Consider the following 25406-nt stretch of genomic DNA (forward strand, 5'->3'; position numbering starts at 1 on the left):
AAAAGACAGCATCATTTCTTATAATTTTATAACAACGGGTAGGGAAAGACTCAGTTTGCTTTAAGGGGCTGGGCACTGAGAGTGTGACCATACTCCAATGATTATATAGACAACACAAATTGAATTTTTCTTCTTTTTGGGGGTTGGTCAAAAGGATATGGATCTGGAAGAGAACTGGGAAGTGAGTATGAGCAGGGCTCATGTTGTGAAATTCCCAAATAATCAATAAAAGTATTATGAAAAAAAGTCAACTCTGACTTTAAGCTGGTTCAGTGATTGGTTAAGAGCACTTGTTGTTCTTGCAGAGGATTGAGATTCAATTCATACCCCTTCAGACATCTTATAACCACTTATAACTCCAGTCCCAGGAAATTGAATGCCCTCTTCTACCATCCTCAAGCACTAGGTATGCACATGCTATACATACATACATGAAGGCAAAGCACTCATATACATAAAATAATAAAGTAAATAAATCTAAAAGCATTTTTGAAGTGAAAGCTGAAATCAAGGATATTATTTGATTCATATTCAGATATTAATAATACTCTGAATTATCTGATTATTAATATTCAGATATTTTTATAGAAGAATATCTTAGAGATTTCAAGGTTGCAGAAGAAATTTTGACAATACTGCAAAAAAATCAACAATTTGGACTTGGCAACAAAAACTAAGAATTCAATCATTTTTCCAAAAGGTCTGAAATGGTTAATTGTTTGTTGTTGCTACTGTTGTTACTAAATTTTTGAGAATGGTCTCATATATCCTAGGCTGGCCTAAAACTCAGCATGTAGCCTATAGGTGGCCTTGAACTTTTGATCCCTCTCCCCCACTCCCAAGAGTTGGTATTACAATCACACATCATCATGCCTGACTGTCTAGAAGGTTTGTTTTTGTAAAATAAAAAAATTAAACAAAGCAAAACCATTACTAACAGACGCTTGCCACTAAGCCTGAGAACTGAAGTTCAATCCTTGGAGCTCACATGATGAAAGGAAAGAAGCAACTCCTATAAGTTTTCCTCTTACTGACATATACACTCATACACACACAAAAAGTAATGATTTTTAAAAGTTGATATACCAAATAGTATAAAAATGAAAGCAAAATGTCATGCTGAATGAAATAAGCTACAAAAAGTATATATTTTATATTTCCATTTATATAAAATTCTATAACAGAAAAAAATCTAAAGAGAAAATATCAGAACAGTGCATGCTTCCTGAGTGGGATATATGGACTGAGATGGACTGGGATGAGACATGTAGAAATTTCTGGGATAATGATAATTCTTTATTTCTTAAGAGGATGTTGAGCAGTTACAGATATACACACATGTCAAACTCAATAAATATATACTTAATTTTATATGTTTCACCAAACATAAATTTTGCATCAAAAGAAAATTATATAAATAAATGAAAAGCATGCAGAATTATTTAAGGAAAAGGCTCATTTATACCAAAATTAAAAGGAATTAAGATAAACAGATATAGTGATAAGCTGCCTCCTAAATTCTTATCTTTATATCCATAGATTAGGGAATCCCTCATCCATCATCAGAGAAGCAATTAATTCTCATGCAGAGAATAAAAGGTCAACATGCAGGGAATAGAAGACTGTGGAGTACTGGTGTCTAAATGGGACATCTAATATAACATTCTCTTCCCTCAAGTATAAGGGATCATTGCAGAGAAGGGGACAAAAATATAAGAGCCAGGAGGAATAGACATCTACAGCAAAACAGTATTTGCCAGACATGATAGCACAGATTGCACTAATGAGCTAACATCAGCTAGGACTGCATGCACAAGATCAAGACAGCCAACCTCCCAGGATGGATCATGGAGGGGCTCATGAAGTCTCACTCTTAGATTAAGAGCGTTTGGCAATTGATGGTTGCTGGGTGAGGGAGATTGAGTTTCCTTTGGGGATGCAGGTGCTGAAAGGCTACCCATGCTATAGTAGATGGTCACATGGCCATGAATAAGTAGGTAATGCTAAATGGACTCAGTGAGTCTAAAAGAGGGGGAGGGGAGAGAAAGAGTAGAGACTAGAAAGTGGGAGGAAGCACATACATGAAGTTGGTAGACAAAAGGGAGAGATAGGTTAGGAACTAGAAAGAAGGGAATGGGAATGAATTTAATCATTATATAAATGTATGAATATAAAATGCCATATTTTTACATAAAATAACTAATAGGAGTAAATAATAAAATTAATTAAGGTTTATGGGAAAAACTAGGTGGTACTTGCCTTTAATCCCAGCACTCAGAAGGCAGAAGCAGGAGAATCCGAGTTTTAGGCCAGCCTTGTCTACAAAGTGAGTTCCAGGATAGCCAGGAGTACAGAGAGAAACCCTTTTTTACATAAACCAAAAGAAAAGAAATTGATATACAGGAAAATGTTTAAATGTAGAGATATGTGAACATCTTCAAAAAATATTTCATTGAAAAAGTAATAGGTCAGATTTGGGGGTTAATCTGATAAGAATTTAAAAACCAAAAAAAAAAGCATCCTATCTGAAAATTTAATTTTAAATCTCTAGAATTGTATAATCATGCTTATAAATAAAAATAATCTATCTTTATAACATTTGCATATATTTTGGTTGAACTAATATATAAGACATAAAAATAGGGGCAAAACTACATTCTTTTTTGTGACCTAGAACTCATTCATATTGAAGTTTGATTCATATAAGAAGTAAGATTTCAAGGTAGTTCAAACTTATGATGATACTGATATAGAGGCTAGCTGTAAGAATATTGAGCTGATATTTTAAAAGCAAAAAGAGCCCCCTATGTCCTGTAGTATAAGAACTTTAAACAATTTAAAACTATCTGACTCTAATCCATAATCAAAAGAGAATATTGCCCAGAAAATCATGTACCTAGATCTGTGACTCTGAAAACTTTGACTTTTGCCCAGAGCATCTGTCAGCATCTATCACTAGTTTTGTTTTTTTTTTTCTGGTAACTGTAAACAAAAAGTAAACTCCTGCTGGTTTAATTCCCTAACATTATAGAACTGTTTCCTACTATAGCTTTACTTAAACAACCCTGGAATACTGAACATTTCTTCAGATGTACATATCTACTCTGCATCACTCTTTTTAATGACTAAGAAATACAAATGCCATAGACTGTACCTGTTTACAATTGGCATTCTGATTTTTCATTTGTTATTATAGTTTGCTACAAGTAAATTCATGTTTATCTACATAAATGTAAGCACATGTGTATACACAATACTGTAAATCCAGTGTCCATTCACTTGTCAAATGCTTTGAATGAAAAATTTCCAAAAATCTAAGTACTGGGTAAAAGTTTCCAAATATCAGACAGATAGTGCTAATTATCCTCCACAATGATGAATTAACTTACACTCCAAATGTTAGAACATTTGCTCACCAGCATACCTATCTGGAGTTAGTAAAATAAATTATTTTAAATGGTAGGAATAATCTGGATACAGTGGTTCCAGAACCTGAGTTCCAAACACTTGAAATGTTGAGGTGGGAGGTTCATTGGAGCCGAAGAGCCAAAGCCAGTCTGGGCTATATAGCAAGACCTCATCTTAAAAAATCTTAAAACGATAACAATGCCAACTTCGGTGGGATATCAGTTTTTTTTTTTCATCTTGTATCAGCATTGGCCACATTTGCATAGGTTTAAAGGCTACTATTTCTTTTCTGAATTGCCCCCTTCTTGTCTTTGATCTGTTTTTATCTCTTGGGTTTAGAGAGTATTTTTTCTTTTTTAATAAGACCTGGATATTAATGTTATGGTTCTTATACAATTTATAAATATTTTCTCTGTTCATCTCTTGTCTCTCTCTCTCTCTCTCTCTCTCTCTCTCTCTCTCTCACACACACACACACACACACACACACACACACATACACACACACACACATGTCTGGCAGTTAATCTTTTTAAATCTTTTCTCTTTTGATTTTTAGAAGTTGTCCCCAATTACAAAATAAAAGTTATGATTTCTAATGAATTGTCATCAAAATTTCTACTGCTAACCCTTTTCCCCATTGATTTGAAATATTCTTCCTATTCTATGTTTAAGAGATTAAATGTGAATCTTTTACTATCTTGGTATTCTATTTCCTTGGTACTCAGTTTATGCCTCTGCTAGAAAGCTATGTTTTAAAATATCTGTAAATTATATAATCTCCTAATATCTATACTTTAATATTCTCATCAACTTTTTTGCTGTTCTTAATACTTTATTTTTCCTAACCAATAAGCCAATTTCTTCTCCCTAATCCTGAGAAATGAAATCAAACTTAACAACAGCAACAATAAAGACTTACTTTGTAATTCTGATTAGAACTGCTTTAAATTTATAGATTAATCTAAACAGAATAGAATCTTTACAATATTATCATAGAGATAGCATACAGTTTAAAAATTGTATTTCTCTTGGTCTTGCTTATTTTTGGTCCAATGCATTCCTAAGATTTCATAACTTTTATTGCTATAATAAATAGCATTTTTCTGAGACCATTCCCTAGTTTATTATAGCTGACAAAAAGTAAAGCTACTGTTTTGTGTATTATAGTCTTATATTTAGTTACTTGCCTGAATATTAAGCATTTATTTTCATGCAATTTAAAAATTTGTCTTTGCTGGATATGATGATATACACCTTTAATTCCAGCACTTGGAGGCAGAAGTAGGAAAATCTCTGAATTGAAGGCCACCCTGGCCTACAGAGCTAGTCCTATGCCAGTCAGGGCTGCATAGTATGATCTGGTCTCCAAAGGATAATAACCTGTAAGTGTATAATTAGATGGACAAAAGAAAAAATATACTATGTTCATGTGTGACATCACAAAACTAAAATTCAACCAAGTCTAAGGTGGAACAGGTAGCACTAAGTTACTACTGATTACTGTATAATGCCTATTTCACAACAGGTAGAGAGATACATGGGTTTTGATGTCTAATCGCCTACTTTTAAAGCATTAAACAAAGCAAGAAAAAAGTCAACACCAACCAAAATAATTGCTAGCTTTCAATCTTTGAGCTTTAATACCATCATTTAAGATAATTTAAACTAAGGTTCTCAAACATTGCAAAAGTAGTCAAGCATAGGTAAAATATTTGTATCCTATTTAATGTGTCAAAACAGAATTCTCAAGCAATGAAACAAGGTCTTTTGGTTGGTTTGCTAAGTCTAGTTTAGTCCCTAATATTAACATATATTTGCATTGCCAGTTTGGCTCATGTTTTCTTGGATTTTGCAATCTTTACAGTATATGTGGCAATGAGTAAATGTCTTCTATATAGTTTTTCATTCATCCACCTATAAAGTATAACTGGAAATAAAATGTATATAATGTATAATTTGAAATGATTTAAATGTAGCTAATTAATCATCAACTAACTTACAGTTACCTGTGTGTACATGTGTGCATACGTGGGGGGGGGGAGTAAGAACATTTAAAATCTCAGCAGTTTCCAAATGTATAATAAATTACGATTCATTATAGTCACCATGCTATACAATGGATCTCCAGAATTTATTCATCCAACTAAAACTTTGGACAAAGGATATCCTTTTAATTAATCTTTCTTCATTTAGGGAAATTCCCACATTATATTTTCTGTCACAGGCAACATGGGAATCAGAGCTCAGTTTTTCAGCATCCTGAGCAGTTAGAAGCATGCAGGTGACCCACATTCCACCAATCAAGAAGCTTACAAAATATTTGCCTCAGAAGAGAGTAACATGAGAAACCAGTTCAGGCAAGCCACATTTGGTATCAGAAGGGGCCGATTAACCAGATTGACAAAGGACTCAAGGTAGTAAAAATAGTGTGGTAAAAATCCAACTCTTGGCAGAAATACAAAGTGTAGCAATGACTTGTGGGCGGTGTCATTAGTAACAGAGATCATTTTCTCATCAGACAAGTTCTACAGCTTGGTGCTGGGCACTGTTCCTAAAATTTAGCTGAAAGCTTGTTTGTCTAGCCCTTCCAAAGATATTGTGAACTATCCAGGATTGTTTTAACAGACTCTTTTTCTGCTTAACTGACCAAAGACAAGTAGTTTATAAAGCTAAGCCCTCCCCAATACAATACCATCAGACAATGACAGAATTCAATTAAAAAAACTTAACACATATATTTAATGTGTTCAGGGAGGTTTGAAATCTCATTTTCAAAAACGCATGTCTAGGCTCCCATCTCAAAAACTATGTTATAAATTAAAGACAAACTACCTGATCCAAAACAGCCCAGTTTACGTGCCCAGACTAGTGGCTTCCTTAAAAGGTATCAGTTCACAATAAAAAAAAAAAAACAATAGCAAGTAAATGTTCCCAGGGACATATGCCTGTATTCATGGCACTTGGCAGGTGAGGGGTATGAGGCAGAAAAATCATGAAGCCCAAGCTACCCTGAGTTCCACAGAAAGACCATTTCTCAAAAGGGGGGAAAGTAATAGCTCAGTGTATCAGAATGCTTGCTGTGCATGTAGGAGGACCTGAGTTTAAATTCCCAGGGTCCATAAAAAAAAGCCAGATGTGGCTGCTCCCATGCCTATAACTTCAGTGTTGTTGGGGGTGGAGACCGGAGGAATCTTGGGACTTACTGTTCTACACCCTGGCTATAGCTTCATTAAAAAAATTCTCTCTCAAAAAAGACAAGGAAAGTCACAGAGGATGGCATCCAGTGTCCTCTTCTGGCCTTTGGACACACAAGTGCACACACACGCACACACACGCACACACACACACACACACACACACACACACACACACCATTTAAATATAACACACACAAACAATGAAAGAAACCATGGCTAATGTAATCAAACTAGTTCAAATAAAGATAGAGCAAAAGTGCAAAAAGGGAGAGACAACTGTCTTAGAAAAGCAGGATGAAATAATTACATTGTTCAAAGTACATTCACATTCTATTTCCTTGAAGTAAAAAATACTAAAGAGTAGATGATAATAATGTTCCTAGCCTATATCCACAAATTATGATGTTCTTTATTTTTCTACCTTCATGGGCTCAAGACTTTGAAGGCTTCCATTTCAACCTCACTTAAGAATGTTTGAGTGAGACCATCATGAGGAAAAGTACAGTTTACTGAAATACTGAAAACATTATACAGTTTGTAGATTAGAGCAATTACCATGAGACCAGGTTACAATTATGAGAATGAAGGTTTTCACTTTGTTGAGTAACCACCATACAATAGTCAGTGTGCTACAATAAGAACTTTACAAATAGTAAAAAACCTATCACTAATCACAACAGTTCTATGTAGTAGATATTGTTATACATATTCTATAGATGAAAAATTGTTCAGCAATATACTCAAAGCCACCAGGTTTGTAAATGGAAAAGCTTAGGTTTGAATCTGGGTATGCCAACTCCCAAATCAGCACTCTGGTCTATTTATAGCATACAATCTCTGTCAGGATAAATTTCACTTTTATAAGTGAGAACATTTACGTAAGGCTCTAAGTCTTAGAAGGAATTTATTGTACAATGTTCACAAAAGAAATACTGGCCTTTCAATTAATAAAAGGAGTCCAAAGAAGAGCTGTGTAATAATTTACTATGCTCAATAAAGGGATCTAGGAAAGAAACAGAAGAAACTGGCATGGATCCTGTACTTTGAGAGCTTTATACCTAATTAGTGAGAAAGCAGTAGCATGCACAGTATCAAAAATGCATAGTTACAAAGATTCAGGTGCCATTTCTGATGGCTAGCATAAGGTTCAGAGAGTTGACCAGGAGAAATGATCGGTATCTTCACTGGTACAGAGTTCTCACTACTACTGCCACCCATGCTGGAAATCTTGATGTCACTCTGGAAAGGTTCACTGTACCTGTGTTCCCAAGTACATGAAATCCTATCTAAGAAATCTAAACCTGGTCCTACTTCCTGCTGATATCAGCTCTCCCTCTGAGAAAAGGCCTTCTGTGCTGTTCTCTCTCTCTCTCTCTCTCTCTCTCTCTCTCTCTCTCTCTCTCTCTCTCTCTCAACAATCAATAGCTCTTAGAGGTGAATCTCTGAGAGAATAAAAAGTCACAGAGAAACAGGTCCAAGGTAGATATAGACTAGGTGATTTCCACAGGGTAAAACAAAAATGTCCACTGCTTGAATTAAAAAAGAAAAGAAGGAACCATAGGGCTGGAGAGATGATCCAGCAGCTATGATCACTGAGAACTCTTGCACAGGACTCAGGTTCAGTTCCCAGAACCTATAAGGCACCTAAAAATTACCTGTAACTATGGTGCCAAGGGGTGAGATACGTTTTTCTGACCACCTGGGGCACCAAACACACATAAATTCATGCACACAGATACATACAGACATACACATGATGTAAACTAAATCTAAAAACTTTTAAAAATGATAGCTGTTGCCCATGACTTTCTGACCTGTCTTCATATTATATCACATTTATTACATCACAAATTCTCAGGGAGGTCTCCAACTGAGTCTACAATCAACCGGGGTGCAGGGTGCAGTTTCTTAGCTCCTGAACCCAAGGGAAGAAGCTACGGAGCTTGGACAATCTAAGAGGTATGAGCCCTACAATCCCAGGCATATAGCAGGTAGCAGGTAGGTCTCTCTATGCCAGAGTACGATGAACACAGAAGCAAAGCCTACAAGATTTTATCATGTTCTATCATTTCTATGCATTAACCAGAGAAGGGAACGTTTGACAAATTCATTGTAAACCTACAATGGAAGAGTTTCAGAATGTCAGAGTGCAAAAAGTGCCTAAGAAACCAAAGTATGGATATAAGAGGAGGTACAAGGAGGTTGCTTTTAAAAGCAGCTTTCCTTATCTTCAATAAGCCAGAGACAGATGGCCCTTCTATGATGCAAAGGAATCAGTTATTTATTTGTCTTCTGCAAGCTTGAGACTTAATGTTGCTAGAGAAATGAAATCATTCATTAAATTGCTCTGATAGAGCCTCATTGATACATATGAGGATACTTGCAGTTAACCATTAGACTGAGCATGAGGACCCCAATGGAGGAGTTAGAGAAAGAACTGAAGGAGCTGAAGAGGTTTGCAATCCCATAGGAAGAACAATAATATTAACATATCAGAACCCCCAAACCTTCCAGGGACTAAACCACCAACCACTGAGTATAAATGGAGGGACCCATGGCTCCAGTTGCATACATAGCAGAGGAGGGCATTGTCTGGCATCAATAGAAGGAGAAGCCCTTGGTCCTGTGAAGGTTTGTATCCCCAATGTATGGTAATGCCAGGGTGTTGATGTTGGAGTTGGGGGTGGAATGGGAGTGGGAGCATCCTCATAGAAGCAGGGGGAGGGGGTATGGGAGAGGGGGGAGAGGGGATAACATTTGAAATGTAATTACATAAAATATCCAATAAAAAGAATGCAAAAATTATTCAGTAAACATCTATTGTCCTTGGTAGGACTGTGGAGGAAGAAAAGTAAATATCAGGAGTTTCCCAATGCAAAGTCAATTTTTAACATTTCTGCATACCTATTAGCCAACAGTAAGTGCTCAGTAAATTGTGTCTTCTAAAAAATTATGCTAACAACTTAGAAATAAAAGGGTAAACAAGCAACAGACTGTGATCAAACTCAAATGGTATAAATAGCTAAGATGCATCAAACCTGAAGATGTAACAAGGACCAGAAAATCTTGGTGACCATTCCATACTCTAATTTGGAATCTGCCTTGGTTTGGATGACATTTTTTCCATGTTGAAAATTTGATTCTTTTACAAGTGCAGTGACACGAGAGGTAGTAAGAATCTTTAAGAGATAAGGCTTGAAAGGAGGTGGTTAGGTCACTAAGGGCAAGAAATAAATACGGTTCTCATGGATTTCTCACAAGCTCTTTTAAAGGTATTGTTTCTTAAATGAAGACCAGCTTCTCCACTGTCTTATATGAATTCCCACCGAAATGCCCTCTACCATAACAAGGTCTTCACCAGACTAGAGCTGATACAGAGACTATGACCTTGAGCCTCCAAAACTGGGAGCTAAACAAATTTCTTTTTTTTCCTGTATTATTCAGCATTGTGCATTTGGTTGTTGCAATAGAAAATTTTCTAATACAGACCATGCAGTAAAACCTCAAATTAGAGCATCTAGGAACATTCCATGTGGCTTATTTCATTCAGTGTCTGCATCTGCATCCAGTTTATCACTAGAAGCCCAGAGATACTGTAGTACACGAGATCATCTAGAAGAATCATACCCAAGTACACACACACACACACACACACACACACACACACACACATCATCATCATCATCATCATCATCATCATCACTCCTCCAAGTAAACAAGTCTCATAGTAAAACAATTACAAATCTTGTTATATATTTTGTGAAGAAATATAAAACAAGGTCCAGGAATAACAGTGGGTATCTTCTTAGGCTTGTCAGACAAAAACAAATACTCTGGTAATAAAGAGTCCTAGAGTTTTCCCTGAAAAGAATAGTAGTAAGGCCCTTCCACAGGCAGAAGAACTGCATGTAAAGGCTTGGAAACAGAGAAGAGCTTTATGTGTTTGAAAAACTGAAAGTCAACCAATGGGGCTAGAGAAAAAGTTGATAGCATGAAAATATAAACAGACCCATCACTCAAAGCCCAGTCAAGGCAAGCCACTTGGAGGAGTCTTTGAGTTCAGTGGTAACCTGAGCTGGTTTTCATGCTATAAAACTTCTGCGATGAAGAGACTATTTGCATTTGTTTGTTTGCTTGTTTTTTGTTGTTGTTGTTTTTTCTGTAAGCCCACAGTGCCCGATGGGCATTCTTCCAATCAGTGTAGTGTGCCTTTATCATATCTACAATAAAAGTTAGATCTCCTTTTGCAGACCAATTTCTCTTCCTTGGAGATCCTTCCTGGACAAAGTACTTCCCTAAAGGCCCCCAGGAAAATATTTCCAATAGTCTCTGTGAGAGTACTGGGAGAACTGATGCTTTTTACAAGGACACAAAGTAATAAAGCAAAACCCCTCCTTTACTTCTGATGGAAATTTTTTGTTTTCTCCTCCAGTGCTTCTCATTAGTTCGCCTTTTTTATTTATAATCTTTCCATTTCCATCTATTCCAGAACACCACAAACATGGGTATATAATGATGCATAATAACAGATAACCACAAATTCTTATTGATCCCAGAACTTTGGCAATTCTAAACAATAAAAATATATCCTCTGCCAGCTCCTCTTGAAAGAACACACTGAAGCCCCCAAAAGACCTCTATTACAATGACAAATGAATTCCTGGAAAATGTGAGGGTCCAGGCTACCATGTAGTGATGCCACAGGCAACTGTAAACACACATTTGGAAAGTTCTCATTGCCATAACCATCTGAGCTCCTCCCCTCTTTTCCCAGCATACACCTTGACTGCATCAAGACCAATATAATACATAGCTATTAGCGAGTACTCCTAACTGCAGCCCAATATCTCAGCCAAAAGAGAAAGTTCTCCATCCACAGTTTAATTTACATTCTCCTAAATGCTCTGTTCACTTGGTTTTCAAGCAAAAAATATCACTTGTAGTAGACCCTGAAAATGAATTTCTTCCCTGTGTTTCTGCTACTTAGGAATTTGCCTAGGTCAGCTACTAGGAAGTCACAGAATTTGATTTTACCTTTGAGAAAACATCGATCATTATTTCTTCTGCTATTTCATCTTACTATTGTTGTATATAACATGATGGGAAACTTGAGGGACATTCAGACAAAGCCATCGATGCCTGCCTATCTTCTATCTTTCAAAATGCAGATGCATGTGAACATACAAAGACACTGTATTATGCACATGACCTTTTCTCTGATAATCAGGAACTGACTTTGGTCTCCATTCCCACCTATAAACATCCTATATGTAATTCCATAAAACTTACTGGGATACAGCCAAACCCTGAGTGCAAAGCAATGCAAAGGCAAAGAAATATCAATTCCTAACTGAAATCCACGCAGCCAACTGACTGGGAAGCATAAGGAATGAAATGGTTCTTTCCATTCTTTGCACAGAGTACAGCTAGCAGAACATGGCTTACCTGAATGTATTATAAGGCACCACCTTCGTGTGATTATAGTCAGCAGCTGCAAACACTTGTGTGATCTCTCTTGATTTTGATTTTTCATGTTTCAGCTTTTGTATGGCAAGTTCAAAGTTGCTATATGGAAACTTGAAGGAGTAAAAACAAGATATATGAATGAAACTTTGAGAAGCTGCCACTACCGCTACCACCACCACCATCACCTCCTCCACTACCACCTTCTCCACCACCACCATCATCCTTACTATTCTTTGGGAATTTTGTACACTGTGATTTGATCACATTCACCTCTTCTTCAGCTTTTCATAGGTCCCTCCCACCTTCTGTACTCACCCTACTGTGTTCAATTTCTTGCTGTTAACCCACAACCAATTTGTGCTACTCAAGTATTTTGGGATATGTGGCCTTCCACTGAAGTGTGGTTGCCTAAACAGAGGCTATGTTCTGAAAGTAAATTGATACTCCTTCTCCCAGCAGCTAACAACTGTCAGTAGCTCCAGGACTAGTGGGACATTTCATGCACATTTCCCCCTTCCCTGCTGGAAAGCCTTGGGCTTTCACAGGTCACAGGTCATATGCATGCTGTCATAACCATTGTGAGCTCATGTGTGCAGCTGCCCTGTTGTGCCCATTAGACACTTGCTCTCCATCATTTACTGCCTCTGGCTCATACAATGTTTCTGTGCCATGATTCCACAACAATCCCTGAACCTTGAGGAAGGAATATGGAATAATGTTCCATTCAGGGCTGAACATTATGCAAGTTTTTTTTATTCCTTATACCTTAGTAGGATAATGGAGACCATCAAGACAACATAATTAACCCAGAGTAAGCTATATATGCCTTTAACCTAGAAACCAAAGCTTTAGGACAAGAACCGACATTAATCCAGGTCCTAGATCTCAAACAATTGTACTTTAAAGGAGAGCAGGCAACAAAGCTTACTAAACAATCTTCTTATAACTTTTTATATATATAACCTTCTTATAACTTTCAAATATAGCCTAGATATTCACAGACCCTGATATAAAGAATACAAATATAAAGTTATCTAAATGTACACTCATTTTATCTAGATCATTAGGATAGATCTGCCTGGAATTGCTGGTCACTAAGCAAAGCACTGTTCATAGTAATGCTGGGTAACCACATTCCACACAGACACTATAACCTACATTTATTTGTTGTCTGGGCAGCCTGCTGTTTCTGTCACCTTCTTTGTGATTAGCTTTTTGACTTAGAAAGATTATTTCTTATTCAATCCAGTAAAGCATAAGGTTGTAAGTAATTACAGCCAAGAGATCAAAAGTAAGAAGATGAAATTTTAGATTAAAAACAGTGATGCGACTTTGGTATAAAGTTCCCTCTCTTCCACCATCAAATGATCCAGGTGGTTTGGCACCTACTGAGGCCTCTGTCCCTTCTCCTTTTTTGCAATTCCTTTCATCTATTTCCATGATAGGATCTAGTAGCTCTTTTGAAAAGACTACTCAGATTGGTAATAAAGAGTATATTAATCTTTATCTTCTAACAAAGTCCTTGATAAGAGTATTTTTTTAATGATGCAATTTTTGCTTGAGATGCAGATACTAGGTAATGTCTTACCCACTTTATCATACTGGAGGAATAAAAACCCTTTATACCTTTAAACTATGTATTGTGTTTTGGCTGGATATATAAAGGAAAGGAATAATACTTGTCTGACATGCTCAAGATTCTGGTTCAATCCTTAGTAATGAAAACAAAGCAAAGCAAAAAATACATGCACGGATTAATATACATGGATAATCCTAATTTACAGTGAGTTATGTGCTATTAATGTGTTGTATGTTAATAAGTTGAAAATCTCTGAAGTTGAAAATGTCCTTACTGTAACTGACAGAACATCCCAAGCTTAGCAACACTGCACATTTGTAAAGTATGGTTTATTTCTCTTTATAATCACAAGCCTGAATGAGGGCTGCAGCTCACTGCCCATGCCCGATGTCATGCGAGAAGATTGGACTATATGGTACTTACTAGCTGGAAAGGGATCAAAACTCAGAACTTTAAACAGTTTCTATCAGAAAGCACATCACTTTTGTATCACAGTGAAGTCAAAAATCTGAGGCCAAGCAATTCTAAGAACTCTATGTTTTATGTTAAAATAGTGGTTCTGTTTAGAATCACTACCTTGATTTATAACAGCTACAATGACTAAGCTTGTCATGGGTCCTGTAAGTCTAAGACCCTCAAAGAAATGACCACATCTAACCTCCATAGTAACATTATCAAAGAAGCACTGTTGTTACTCTTAATTCAAAGACAAGCAGACTGAAGTTCAAAAAATGATACATAAACAAAGCCTGTCACCTATTAAGATAGAGCTCAGTTTCTAACACAGGCCTAGCAGACTCTGGAAATCTAAATGCTTAATCATTGCATTTCTCTCTCTTGAGTTCAGAGTCATCATATAGCATAGGTTTGCAGTATTAGAATAACCTAGATTTCTAAAAGTATAAAAAAAAAAGGGGGTGGCATAGTGACTCTGGAAGATGCTGCATGCAACCGTGTCATAAAGAAGAGCACTAAACTGTCACCAGCCTTCAACTGTTACTTCTGCAGGACTCTGAACTTCCCTGAGAAGTAGGCTGTTCTGGGGTCCTCATCTGTCTGGCTCAGACTTTCTCTGAACTTTACTATTTATTTTTCCCTAGCTACCCCTCATTCCTTGCCTTCTCATTTCACACAGATCAGACCTGACCTGCACTGCACTTCAAAGGTACCAGCCATTCCCAGTGTTTTCGTGATCCCTCCATTTTCATCCCACAGAGCTCTCTCCCCTAATATACCAGTTGTGGCTCTAACTTTGTCTTGACACCTAGCAACTCAACCATCAGCATTTTCTTTATAAATGAGATAAAGTATGTATTATGTGTGTATAAAAAAGTACATAATTATTTAATGAACTTAAAAATAAAAAAAAATTCCTAAAGTACAAAGCAATGGTTTCCAAGTCTACATAATTTACATACTGAACAAGTCTACATTTAAAAACTGAGATTATATATGGTCATTTTACTGAATAACATGATATATATCACATTTTCCATTGTAGTGTTTTAAGTTTTAGAAAAAAAATGGCTGGGCTGGGCCGGGTATGCCTGTAACTTCAGCATCCAAAAGAGAGGGGCCAAAGAACAATGAATTCAAAGCCAGTCTGGCTAGACATGCCTCAAAAAATTAAAAATATAGTACAACGACAAGAACATACTTCTTTGAGCTCACTATGGCAAATTTCTTCTTAGATTCTAATTTAAGCCACAGATGTCACTGTTAGAGGGACCAGCAACCTCAGCAACTACTCAGTTCCCTCGGGGTTTTGGTTTGTTCTAGTCAAAGGCTCCTTTGCCAATTAACTGGGTTGTCACAGTATGTGCCACCAGATTTTCTTCCTTTCCTATAGTTATTGCATTTCCTTCTAAAAAACATTGTTGGTGTCAGCAAAAAATCCTTGAAACCTGATTCAGCCCTGGGCCTGCCTCCCACCAGTGTTTGGAATCTGTGATGCTGGGCAGTGGAGAGCTAAGTGGGTAAAGAGGAGACAAAGGCTGGGCCTCTATGATGGGACCTGTGGCCAAGTTGCACAGATCCATTATTCATGCCCACATATGTGAATATACAGTGTAAGCCAGTGACAAGATACTGAAGATGCCCTAGAGAAAGGAAATGCACACTGCAAAGGACAGAGAGGCAAAAAGTACACAAAGTATATTCACCCTGTCTGTGTTACTCTCCATATAGTTTAAGGTGTACTCATCAGCATTAAGCAGAAGAAAGAGGTAGCCATTAATATTCACTGTGGCTCCAATAAAAAGCTCTTCAGCCTTGACGTATTCTGAAAATTCACTTTTAAACACTTCTTGTCCAGGCTTTTTCACACGACTTCTTTTCAAGAACATCCCACCAGCATTCCCTAAAGAAACAGAATAAAAGCCCATGAGTTGCTTTATTCTTAAAAGAAGTACAACTTGCCTTTAGTTATTTTCTCTTCCAACACAGACAATATAAATTATCTGTAAAGCCACGTTATGCATTGTAAGAAGGAAGAATAGGGTAGTGGGAAAGAAGCAGCATTTTTTCTTGGGTAACTCTTAAACACCATTAAACAGAATGTAAATTAGTGTGATTGCTGTGAAAATCATAGCATATGTCCTCAAAAAAAATAAAATAGAACTTGCACATCATTCAGTCATATAACATACCTGGGTACAGTTCTAAAAGACTCAAAGTCAGCTTACTACAAAGATAGCTGTATACCTGTGTGTGTCATAATGACCAAGTTATGGAATCAGGTGCAAGTACTCATCAGTGGATGAATGGATTAAGAAAAATATGGGACATAAAAACACTGGAATTTTACTCAGGCAAAAAGAATGAAACATTGTCATTTCCAGGAACTGGAGATCAACATGTGAAGCCAAATAAACTATAGTCAAAGCTTAATTTAGGAGGAGAGGATATGAAATTAAAGAGAGAAGTTATAAAAGAAGATAGCAGAGAAATTAATATTATCAAAACATTATATGCACATATGAAAATTAACCCATTACTTTGTATGCTTTTAAATGCCAAGGACTTCATGGGTGAGTGTGCTAAAGAATAAAGCAATATGATATTCTAGACTTTTTCTTTCCCTCTCTTTCTCCCTCATCCAGAAAACATTTAGCAAGAACCTTCTGTATTTGTCCTATAGTAAACTCGAACTGTGGGATACCAGCAAGTTTCTCTTCTCCGTGGCATGAATGAAAGATCTACTTGGCTTAATTTCCACAGATCTGCCTCCCACTTAACCTAGCATTTAGATTAAGGGCAAGATGCTCCACATTTAAAACAAGGATTTGATTATTTAAGTGTTAATGAGTATGAGGGTTCCTTTTGTATTTCTTCCCCAACAGTGTAGGAAAATATCTGTTTCTTTTGGTAATGCTTTTACATTGTATACTCTCCAGAATTCTTGTTTGGTCTGTTCTCTTCTGGGCATTACTACTTGGTGTTTGTTTGTTCCTTTTCTTTCTTTGACTTCTTGGAAAACAGAAAGCAGAGCTGAACAGGCGATCCCATTATCTGCTGACATGGAACTGAAATCTACAGGCTTATGAATATAACTGAGACAGGATCAATCCAGACAGGAGAAGTGGCAGAAGGACACAGGCTTCAGAGTCAAACGGAGTTACATTCCATCCTGGCTCTGTCACTTGCCTGTTAAATACTCTTGAATTTTTTAAGGTGTCCAAACTGCTACAGATGGCACTGGTAAAATTGGAATTGTAGGATATGAATGTGTGGAGAGCCATGAATATTACTCTCAGATCAGGCACTATGGGGAATATTAACAGGAAGGCCCCAATAGCAACAACAGTTTGCTACCAGCAAGTGGGTGTTCAAGATGGGGACATTAGACTGGTCCATTGCTGCAAAGACAAGGATTCTGCTATTGGAATCCTTAGAAGTCCATCCACTAAGGCCCAAGACCTACCACTTTCTCCCTTTCCTCTGCCCTTCATGGGAGTTAGAATCTGCTGCAGCCAGATGTGGTATTAAGCATGTATAATGCTAACATTTGGGAGGCTGAAGCAGGAAGATAATGAGTTTTAGTCCCTGCCTGAACTATGCAGTAAGACTAGAAGAAAGGGACAAGGGGAGAGGAAGTTGGGAGAAGGGGTGAGAAAAGAGAGAGGGAGAGGAAGGGAGGAAGAGGCAGAGACAGACAGACAGACAGACAGACACACACACACAGCAACAATGGGGAAGAGTTAGAGACAGAGACTGCAGTCTGATGGTTCTCTGGGCTTCTTCTGGTTTCTTCCACATGTTTCTTTTGTTTCGATTGTTGTTTAAATAAATCTTTTCCACATAAACCCTGGCTCTGAATTTTCCTCTTTTTGCACGACACTACTGCCAAGAAACATCAGGATAATATTAAGTCCTCAGTGATGGTTACTATTTTGTAACCCAATGGTCTATTTTTACAAATGCTCCAATTTGCTTGGCCCCATCAATACTTTCTAAATGTACAGAATTGATATTTGTTGACCATTCAGAGCCTGGCATATGTTCATCCTCATTCAGTTTCCTATTAAGATTTTCCTATTAATCAAATCCCACTGGGGCCTGACTTAGTTGTACAAATTATGTATTACTTGTCAGTATGTTAAGTGGGTAATGGCAGCTTGACCTGATTGCTACATTTTGAGACTTTTGCATGCCGTTTTTTTTTTTTTTTTTTTTTTTTTTAACGTGTTGGTTTTTTGAAACTTGCCTTGATCAGGACATTCACAACATGTAAATTGGCAAATGGTACAAGCCAAAGTTTTTACTTTTTTCCCCAAAGAGCCAGTTAAGCTGGTTTTTCTTGTGTGTCCTCAGCACAGATAAAAGTTGTAAACAAGTTGAAACAAAGAACAGAGCCTTACATTTCCATAATTTGTAAGTCAATGGCTGTCCTCAGCAATAGCCATGGGATCAACACACTGGAGAACTTTCCACAGGCCAGGGGGCAAGACATTTGGCAATAGCCAGAACAAACACAAGTACCACAGAAGATAGATTCTGAGATTATCTTGTATTCCTTTCTTAATCAAGCAAAGGTTTTTAAGCTGAACAATGGAACACTCTCTAGGGTCCCTGGCTGTGACTGTGACTAGTGGCAGTCAAACCTTGACTTTGAAGCCTAGAGGTACTGCAGAAGTGGCTCAGAAAAAGAAATGACAGTGGCAAACGAGATTTCCCCTAGGTAACCAACCACAGCTGTTTTTTTATCATTTTATATGTTTCAGTTTACCCTTAAGACATTTTTGTAAGAAGAAATTTATTGGTTAGAAAATTATTATCATAGATCTTCTAGGCTATCAAATAAGATTGTACTCCCTAATTTTCAAAAGGAAAACGCAGCTAAGAGTTCTGAGGAAAATGCTGAGTAAGGTAAGTGTCTTACCTGAATTCCTCTCTATAGGTTCAAACACTGAAATTGTGTCATCGCTGAGATAAAATGCAATGACAAACATCCTGTCCACATCAGCACATTTGTGTGTAATTAGCTTTGCAAAATACCGGAGTATATTGCTTACGTTTCCAAAGCTAAACAGAAGAGAGATGAGAGAGTGTTATACAAGTAAGCCTCTATTAATATATAATATTAAGGTATGCTATGGCTTTAATATAAAAGTTTGTGCTTTTCTAAACTGCTTAAACATCTTATTACCAAGGTTCTAAGTATAAACATTGAAATACTTTTCTCAGTAGAATAAAATCTTTCCTACTCTTTATAAGTCCAGGAAATACATTGAAAACCAGGCTTGGTGGCACATGCTTATTATTCCAGCATTGGAAGGGAGAGACAAGCAGCTCTCTGGAACACACTGGTCAGCCAACCAAGTCTAATCCTTAGTCCAATGAGAGATCCCATCTTAAAAAACAAAACAAAACAAGCTAAGTGGCTCCTGGAGAATGCCGAAGGTTGATCTCTGGCCTCCACGGGCACATGCACACACATGTACCCTCATGATAATGTAGACAACCAAAATGTCACGAAACACAAAAAAGGGGACATAAACACCTGCTTTGAAACAGGTGAATTAATCAGCTGTTTTCTAATCATGAAGCTGGTCAACAATCTGCAATTCTGTCAGGCAGACGGACAAACATTAGCATAATGGCCTGAGCCAATCTAGAGCTCTACTGGGTTCCGAGAAACCTGTCACAAGTTTAGAAATTTTCTGCCTTGCAGGTCATATATACCCCTATCTATTACTACATCTCTCCAGGAACATCCTCAACTCCTTTCAAGGAAAACATTAACATCTACCCTTCATAAAGATTTTATGCCCATGCCTCCATTTTAACACACATATCATTTGTATTGTATATAGCCATTACACATCTAATGTTTTCCATGGGAAAATGGTGTCTTAATAAACATTATCTGCTATAACACATTTTTACATTATAATGTATTACACTAAATGTTTGCAAAAAGTTATACTCATAAAGATAAGAGATATACTTAGAACTCTATGCATGATTAGTTGGTTAAAGATTGAATCAAGTAAAATTGAAAATTTTCTCAGGTAAGTAATGATATAACACACCTTTAATTCCAGCACTGAGAAACTGAGTTCATAAGTCTGAAGCTAGCCTGGGCTACACAGTGAGAACCTATCTTAAAAATAAAAGAAATAGTCCCCAAAGTTAGTTGGGTGAACAGTGAACTAATTCATGGTTTCATAGAAGCACAACTGCCATTATCAGCCAATAAAAGTCAGCCCTCCAACAAATATGGGTATATACCCAAAAGATGCTCCAACATACAACAAAGACACGTGCTCCACTATGTTCATAGCAGCCTTATTTATAACAGCCAGAAGCTGGAAAGAACCCAGATGCCCTTCAACAGAGGAATGGATACAGAAAATGTGGTACATCTACACAATGGAGTATAACTCAGCTATCAAAAACAATACTTCATGAAATTCATAGGCAAACGGATGGAATTAGAAAATGTCATCCTAAGTGAGGTAACCCAATCACAGAAAAACACACATGGTATGCACTCATTGATAAGTGGATATTAGCCCAAAAGCTCGAATTACCAAAGATACAATCCATAGACTACATGAAGCGCAAGAAAATGGATAACTAAAATGCGGATGCTTCACTCCTTCTTAAAAGGGGGAACAAAGGGGTTGGGGATTTAGCTCAGTGGTAGAGCGCTTGCCTAGCAAGCACAAGGCCCTGGGTTCGGTCCCCAGATCCAAAAAAAAGAAAAAAAAAGGGGGGGGGACAAAAATATTCATAGGAGGGATGTAGAGGCAAATATTGGAGCAGAGACTGAAGAAATGGCCATTCAGAGCCTGCCCATATGTGGCCCATATATATTCAGCCACCAAAACCAGATAAGATTGATGAAGCTCAGAATTGCATGATAACAGGAACCAGTTATAGATATCTCCTGAGACACAGCCATTGTATGTCAAATACAGAGGCGTAATGCTAGCAGCAAACCACTGACTGAGAACAGGACCCTGTTGGAGGAATTAGAGAAAGGATTGAAAGAGCTGAAAGGGCTTGCAACCCCACAGGAACAATAACACCAACCAAGGAGAGCTCCCAGGGACTAAGCCACTACCCAAAGACTGACCCATGGCTCCAGCTATATTTTTAGCAGAGGATGGCCTTGTTGGGCACCAATGGAAGGAGAAGCCCTTGGTCTTGCCAAGGTTGAACCCCCAGTGTAAGGGAAAGTCAGGGGGTGCAGGAAGAGGGGGTGGAAGGGGAGGGGAACACCCTTATAGAAGAAGTGGGGGATGGGATAGGGGGCTTATGGCTGGGAAACCAGGAAAGGGAATAACATTTGAAATGTAAATTTAAAAAAAAAAAACCCTCACAAAAAGAACAGGAAACTCCTGAAAAAAAAAAATAATCAAAACCCAATACCCTTGTAAGTGTCTGCTAAAATCAACCATGTCCTTTTCCCTGCTACAACTCTAAGAGTGGTCATCACTTGCAAATTCTCTTATTCTGAAATTCAGTCTTTGTGTCCACACTGGTAAGATCTACAACAAAGGTTTCTAATTTACAGAGGCCTACAGTGCCTCTTCATCTCTTTCTAAGACTGTACAGGAAAATGGGCTAGAAAAGCACAGTGGCAAGATTGTCAGCTTTAGGCCTTGGGTGAGACAGAACACAACAGTTTGTATGGCTCATCCTAGGGCAGCATGGTCATAATTTGGATTTTCTTAAGTATCCAGATCCAAGGCTTCAGATGAACCTTATATAACTATTTGGGCCAGCTATACTCTATCAATCACCTTCTCTGATACCAATTGAACTTACAACTATGAAAAATTCATGAGTCCCCTCTTATGAAATACTCATAGTGTTACAGATGCCTAAAATATCAATATAAAATTGAATGAGGTCTAATCTAAATCAATACTATTTTAAATTTAACATCTTAGAACTTAAGTTTATAAGTGTACATATTTACTTAGAATATTTGAATATGCTATTCATTTTTCCCATTAAAGTTCATATTCTGGAGGTCTTATCAATTGGCAATATGAAGCTACTAAATAAAATTGAGTCATTCATGAAATTTAGCATACGTAAAAATCACCTGGAGGACTTTTTAACATATGCAGAATCCATAATCTCACCACCAGAAATATAGGCTCACAGGTGAGCTTATATTTGCAGAAAACTGCATCATTAATATGCTACCAGGGGAGTCTGACAAGATGGTCCTCAGAGCAAATTGTAAGAACACTCCAAGTATGTTCAAATATTTCCTTCATATAAACCAATTATTAAATGCCTGACCCCTTCTGATCAGTCTCCACCCTCCCAGGTGATCATCTACACAAATATCTTGCATCAACAGTGATGTTGCACCCAATTTAGCAACTATACAGACTTGTACTCTTGGCTGGTTATCTTAAAATGTGTTTATTCCCATTGTCCCAAACCAAACTGTAAATTCTTAGATATAGGATGCATGTCTTAATGTTTTCTACATACAGCCCAAGTTACCTATCTTTACTGCACTGAAATCTCCCCACTGTTCCTTCCCCATTGTCTTCCTATGTGGGAGATGACACCAAAGCCCTAAAATATACCAGTAAGTCATAGGCCTAGCCCATTCCCATTTCAGTTATGTCCACTTCTATTAGTAAGAGGTTACTTCACCTAAACTTCTCTTACAAAAACTATCATATCCATAATACCAAATACAATCCTTAGCTTCCCCCCCCCCTGCATCTAATTTTACTAATTAGCAACTTCTGCCATGGCACTTTTGATCACTTTGCTTACTACATTATGCATTTTCTTAGTTTTAAGTGACTCCTATCTCCTTGTTTGCCTCATGTCATCATCTTTCCATGACTACTCTTTTCTCCAAACTCTTTTAATTTGGGATGGTCCCAGGTTTTTTTTCATGTAGTTCTTGACACCTATTCATCCTTGGTGATCAAACACAGTCTGAAAGCTTTAGTTCAATTTGGCATTTTGAAATGCTAATTACATGCTGAAGACTTCCAAATTTACATCTCCAACTCAGACCTGTCTACTGAACACCCTCAACACATACCCATTTTCATCTTATATCTAATTGGCATCTCAAGTTGTTCTAAAACTGAACTTGAGTTCTTGCTCCCAAACCTATTAGACCTGTAGTCCTGCCTGTCTCAATGGTTGCCATCTCTTCTCCACCTTTCCGATTACTCAGGTCTAATCCTTGAGATATCTGTAGCTCTTCACTTCTTTCACACTTCATATCTAATCTGTTAGGAAATCCTATTAGCTCTACATTCAAAATACTTGCAGAATCTGCCATTTCATTTCATCCCTGCCACAGTATTAACCAGATATGATAACTTTTCTCTTGGACTAATGAAGCAATACCATGGGTTGTCTTAAATCGTCTACTGTCTTTGTACAGTCCATTCTTAACACTTCATTGGAGAGATTCTTCCAAGCAGCAAGCCTAGTCAAGTCATTTCTCTTGTCCAATCTCCAACGGTTCTTTTCCTCAGAAAGGTCAGCAAGAGCACTGCTGAAGAAGCCTTTGGTCCTGCCAAGGCTGGACCCCTCCTCCCCCCTGTGTAGGAGAATGTCAGGGCATGGAGGCAGGAAGCCGGAATGGCTGGGGAGAGGGAACACTCTCATAGAAGAAAGGGATGGGGATGGGATAGGGGACTTATGGATGGGAAACAGGGAAAGGGAATAATATTTGAAATGTAAATAAAAATATTCAATAAAAAAAAAAAGAGCACTGCTGAAAACTGCAACTAGAAATATTCACCATTTATATATACAACTAGATCACTTACATGGAAAATTAAAGTTTTCCTTTTTATAATGTGGTACTTAAAAATTCCATATACTGGTTCGAGACCCCATATGAACAATAATGCCAACCATCCAGAGCTTCCAGGGACTAAGCCACTACCTAAAGACTATACATGGACTGATCCTGGACTCTGACCTCATAGGTAGCAATGAATAGCCTAGTAAGAGCACCAGTGGAAGAGGAAGCCCTTGTTCCCGCCAAGGCTGGACCCCCAGTGAATGGGATTCTTGAGGGGAGGGCAGTAATGGGGGGAGGATGGGGAGGGGAACACCCATATAGAAGGGGAGGGGAGGGATTAGGGGGATGTTGGCCTGGAAACCGGGAAAGAGAATAACATTTGAAATGTAAATAAGAAATACCCAATTTAATAAAGATGGAAAAAAACCCCATGTAGTATTTGATGTACTTGAGTGTTTTTACTTTCTTGCATATTTCACTCAAGTAGAATAAAGTCTTATGAGGGAAGGTGGGCTTTTATGGATGCTTTGTTCATTGATGAATCTATCACAAGCACCTAAGTAAATAAATGCTTATCACGCAGCAGGTCCTTGGAACATATTTGTCAACCAAGCTCTTTACAACAACCTATAACTATAAACTTTCTAAAAATCAACAAACAGTAATAAAACCTCTAATATAGTAGTTCTCAATCTTTCTAAAACTAGAATCCTATAATAGCATTCCTCATGAGGTAGTGACACCCAACTATAAAATTATTTTCATTGATACTTCATAACTATAATTTTGCTGCTGTTAGGAATCACAATATAAATATCTTTGACCCCTGTGACCCCTAAGATTGGGAACCACTGATCTAGAGATACACAGTCTTTATATAAAGACTCATTTTTTGGATAATAATAGAAAAATTAAGGGGGTGGTTTGTGGAAACAATAGATGGATAAGATTTGAAAGCAGTAAAATATTGATATTGATATTATTATTAAAAACAATGACTTTTGGAAGCTATATGGTCAGAATAGCTGAAGTATGGGATGCTAACTTTCCTGTTAAGAAGCTACCTGTTTTGTTCCTTTTACTTTGGCCCATCACTATAAACTGGCTTAGTGGGGCTGGACAGATGGTTAAGCACTTGTTTCTTTTGAAGAAGACCAAGGTCCAGTTCCTAGCACCCACATAGCAGCTCACAACTACCTACACCTTCAGTTCCAGAAGATCTGATGCCATTCTCTGAAATCTAACAGCACCATGCATGAATGTGGTAGACATACATTACATGCGACAAAACACTGATACGGTAGACATATTTTTTAAAAGAACATGATTAGCAAACATTTTCCCTACCACTATACTTATTCATCTGTACCTTTTCTTATTAGGTGAAATATTTGCCAGTATCTTACTTCAAGTAGTTCTTAGTCTGGAGGAACTCATATATTACATATGTGAGTAATCACCAAGTCATGTAATAAGTAAGAATTTACTCTAGAAGTAGCAT

General features: G+C 37.4%; 1 protein-coding gene across 1 annotated transcript in view; it reads right to left on the reverse strand.

The window, feature by feature from the left end:
• Window positions 1–25406, reverse strand: part of Efhc2 (EF-hand domain containing 2) — a 196301-nt gene that overhangs the window by 65169 nt on the left and 105726 nt on the right. Inside the window, 3 exon segments of the mRNA XM_032890363.1 lie at window positions 12054–12184; window positions 15816–16012; window positions 19034–19176. Of these exon segments, the coding sequence (XP_032746254.1) occupies window positions 12054–12184; window positions 15816–16012; window positions 19034–19176 (471 nt within the window).

The sequence above is a fragment of the Rattus rattus genome, chromosome X (assembly GCF_011064425.1).
Source record: "Rattus rattus isolate New Zealand chromosome X, Rrattus_CSIRO_v1, whole genome shotgun sequence".
Lineage (NCBI taxonomy): Eukaryota > Metazoa > Chordata > Mammalia > Rodentia > Muridae > Rattus > Rattus rattus.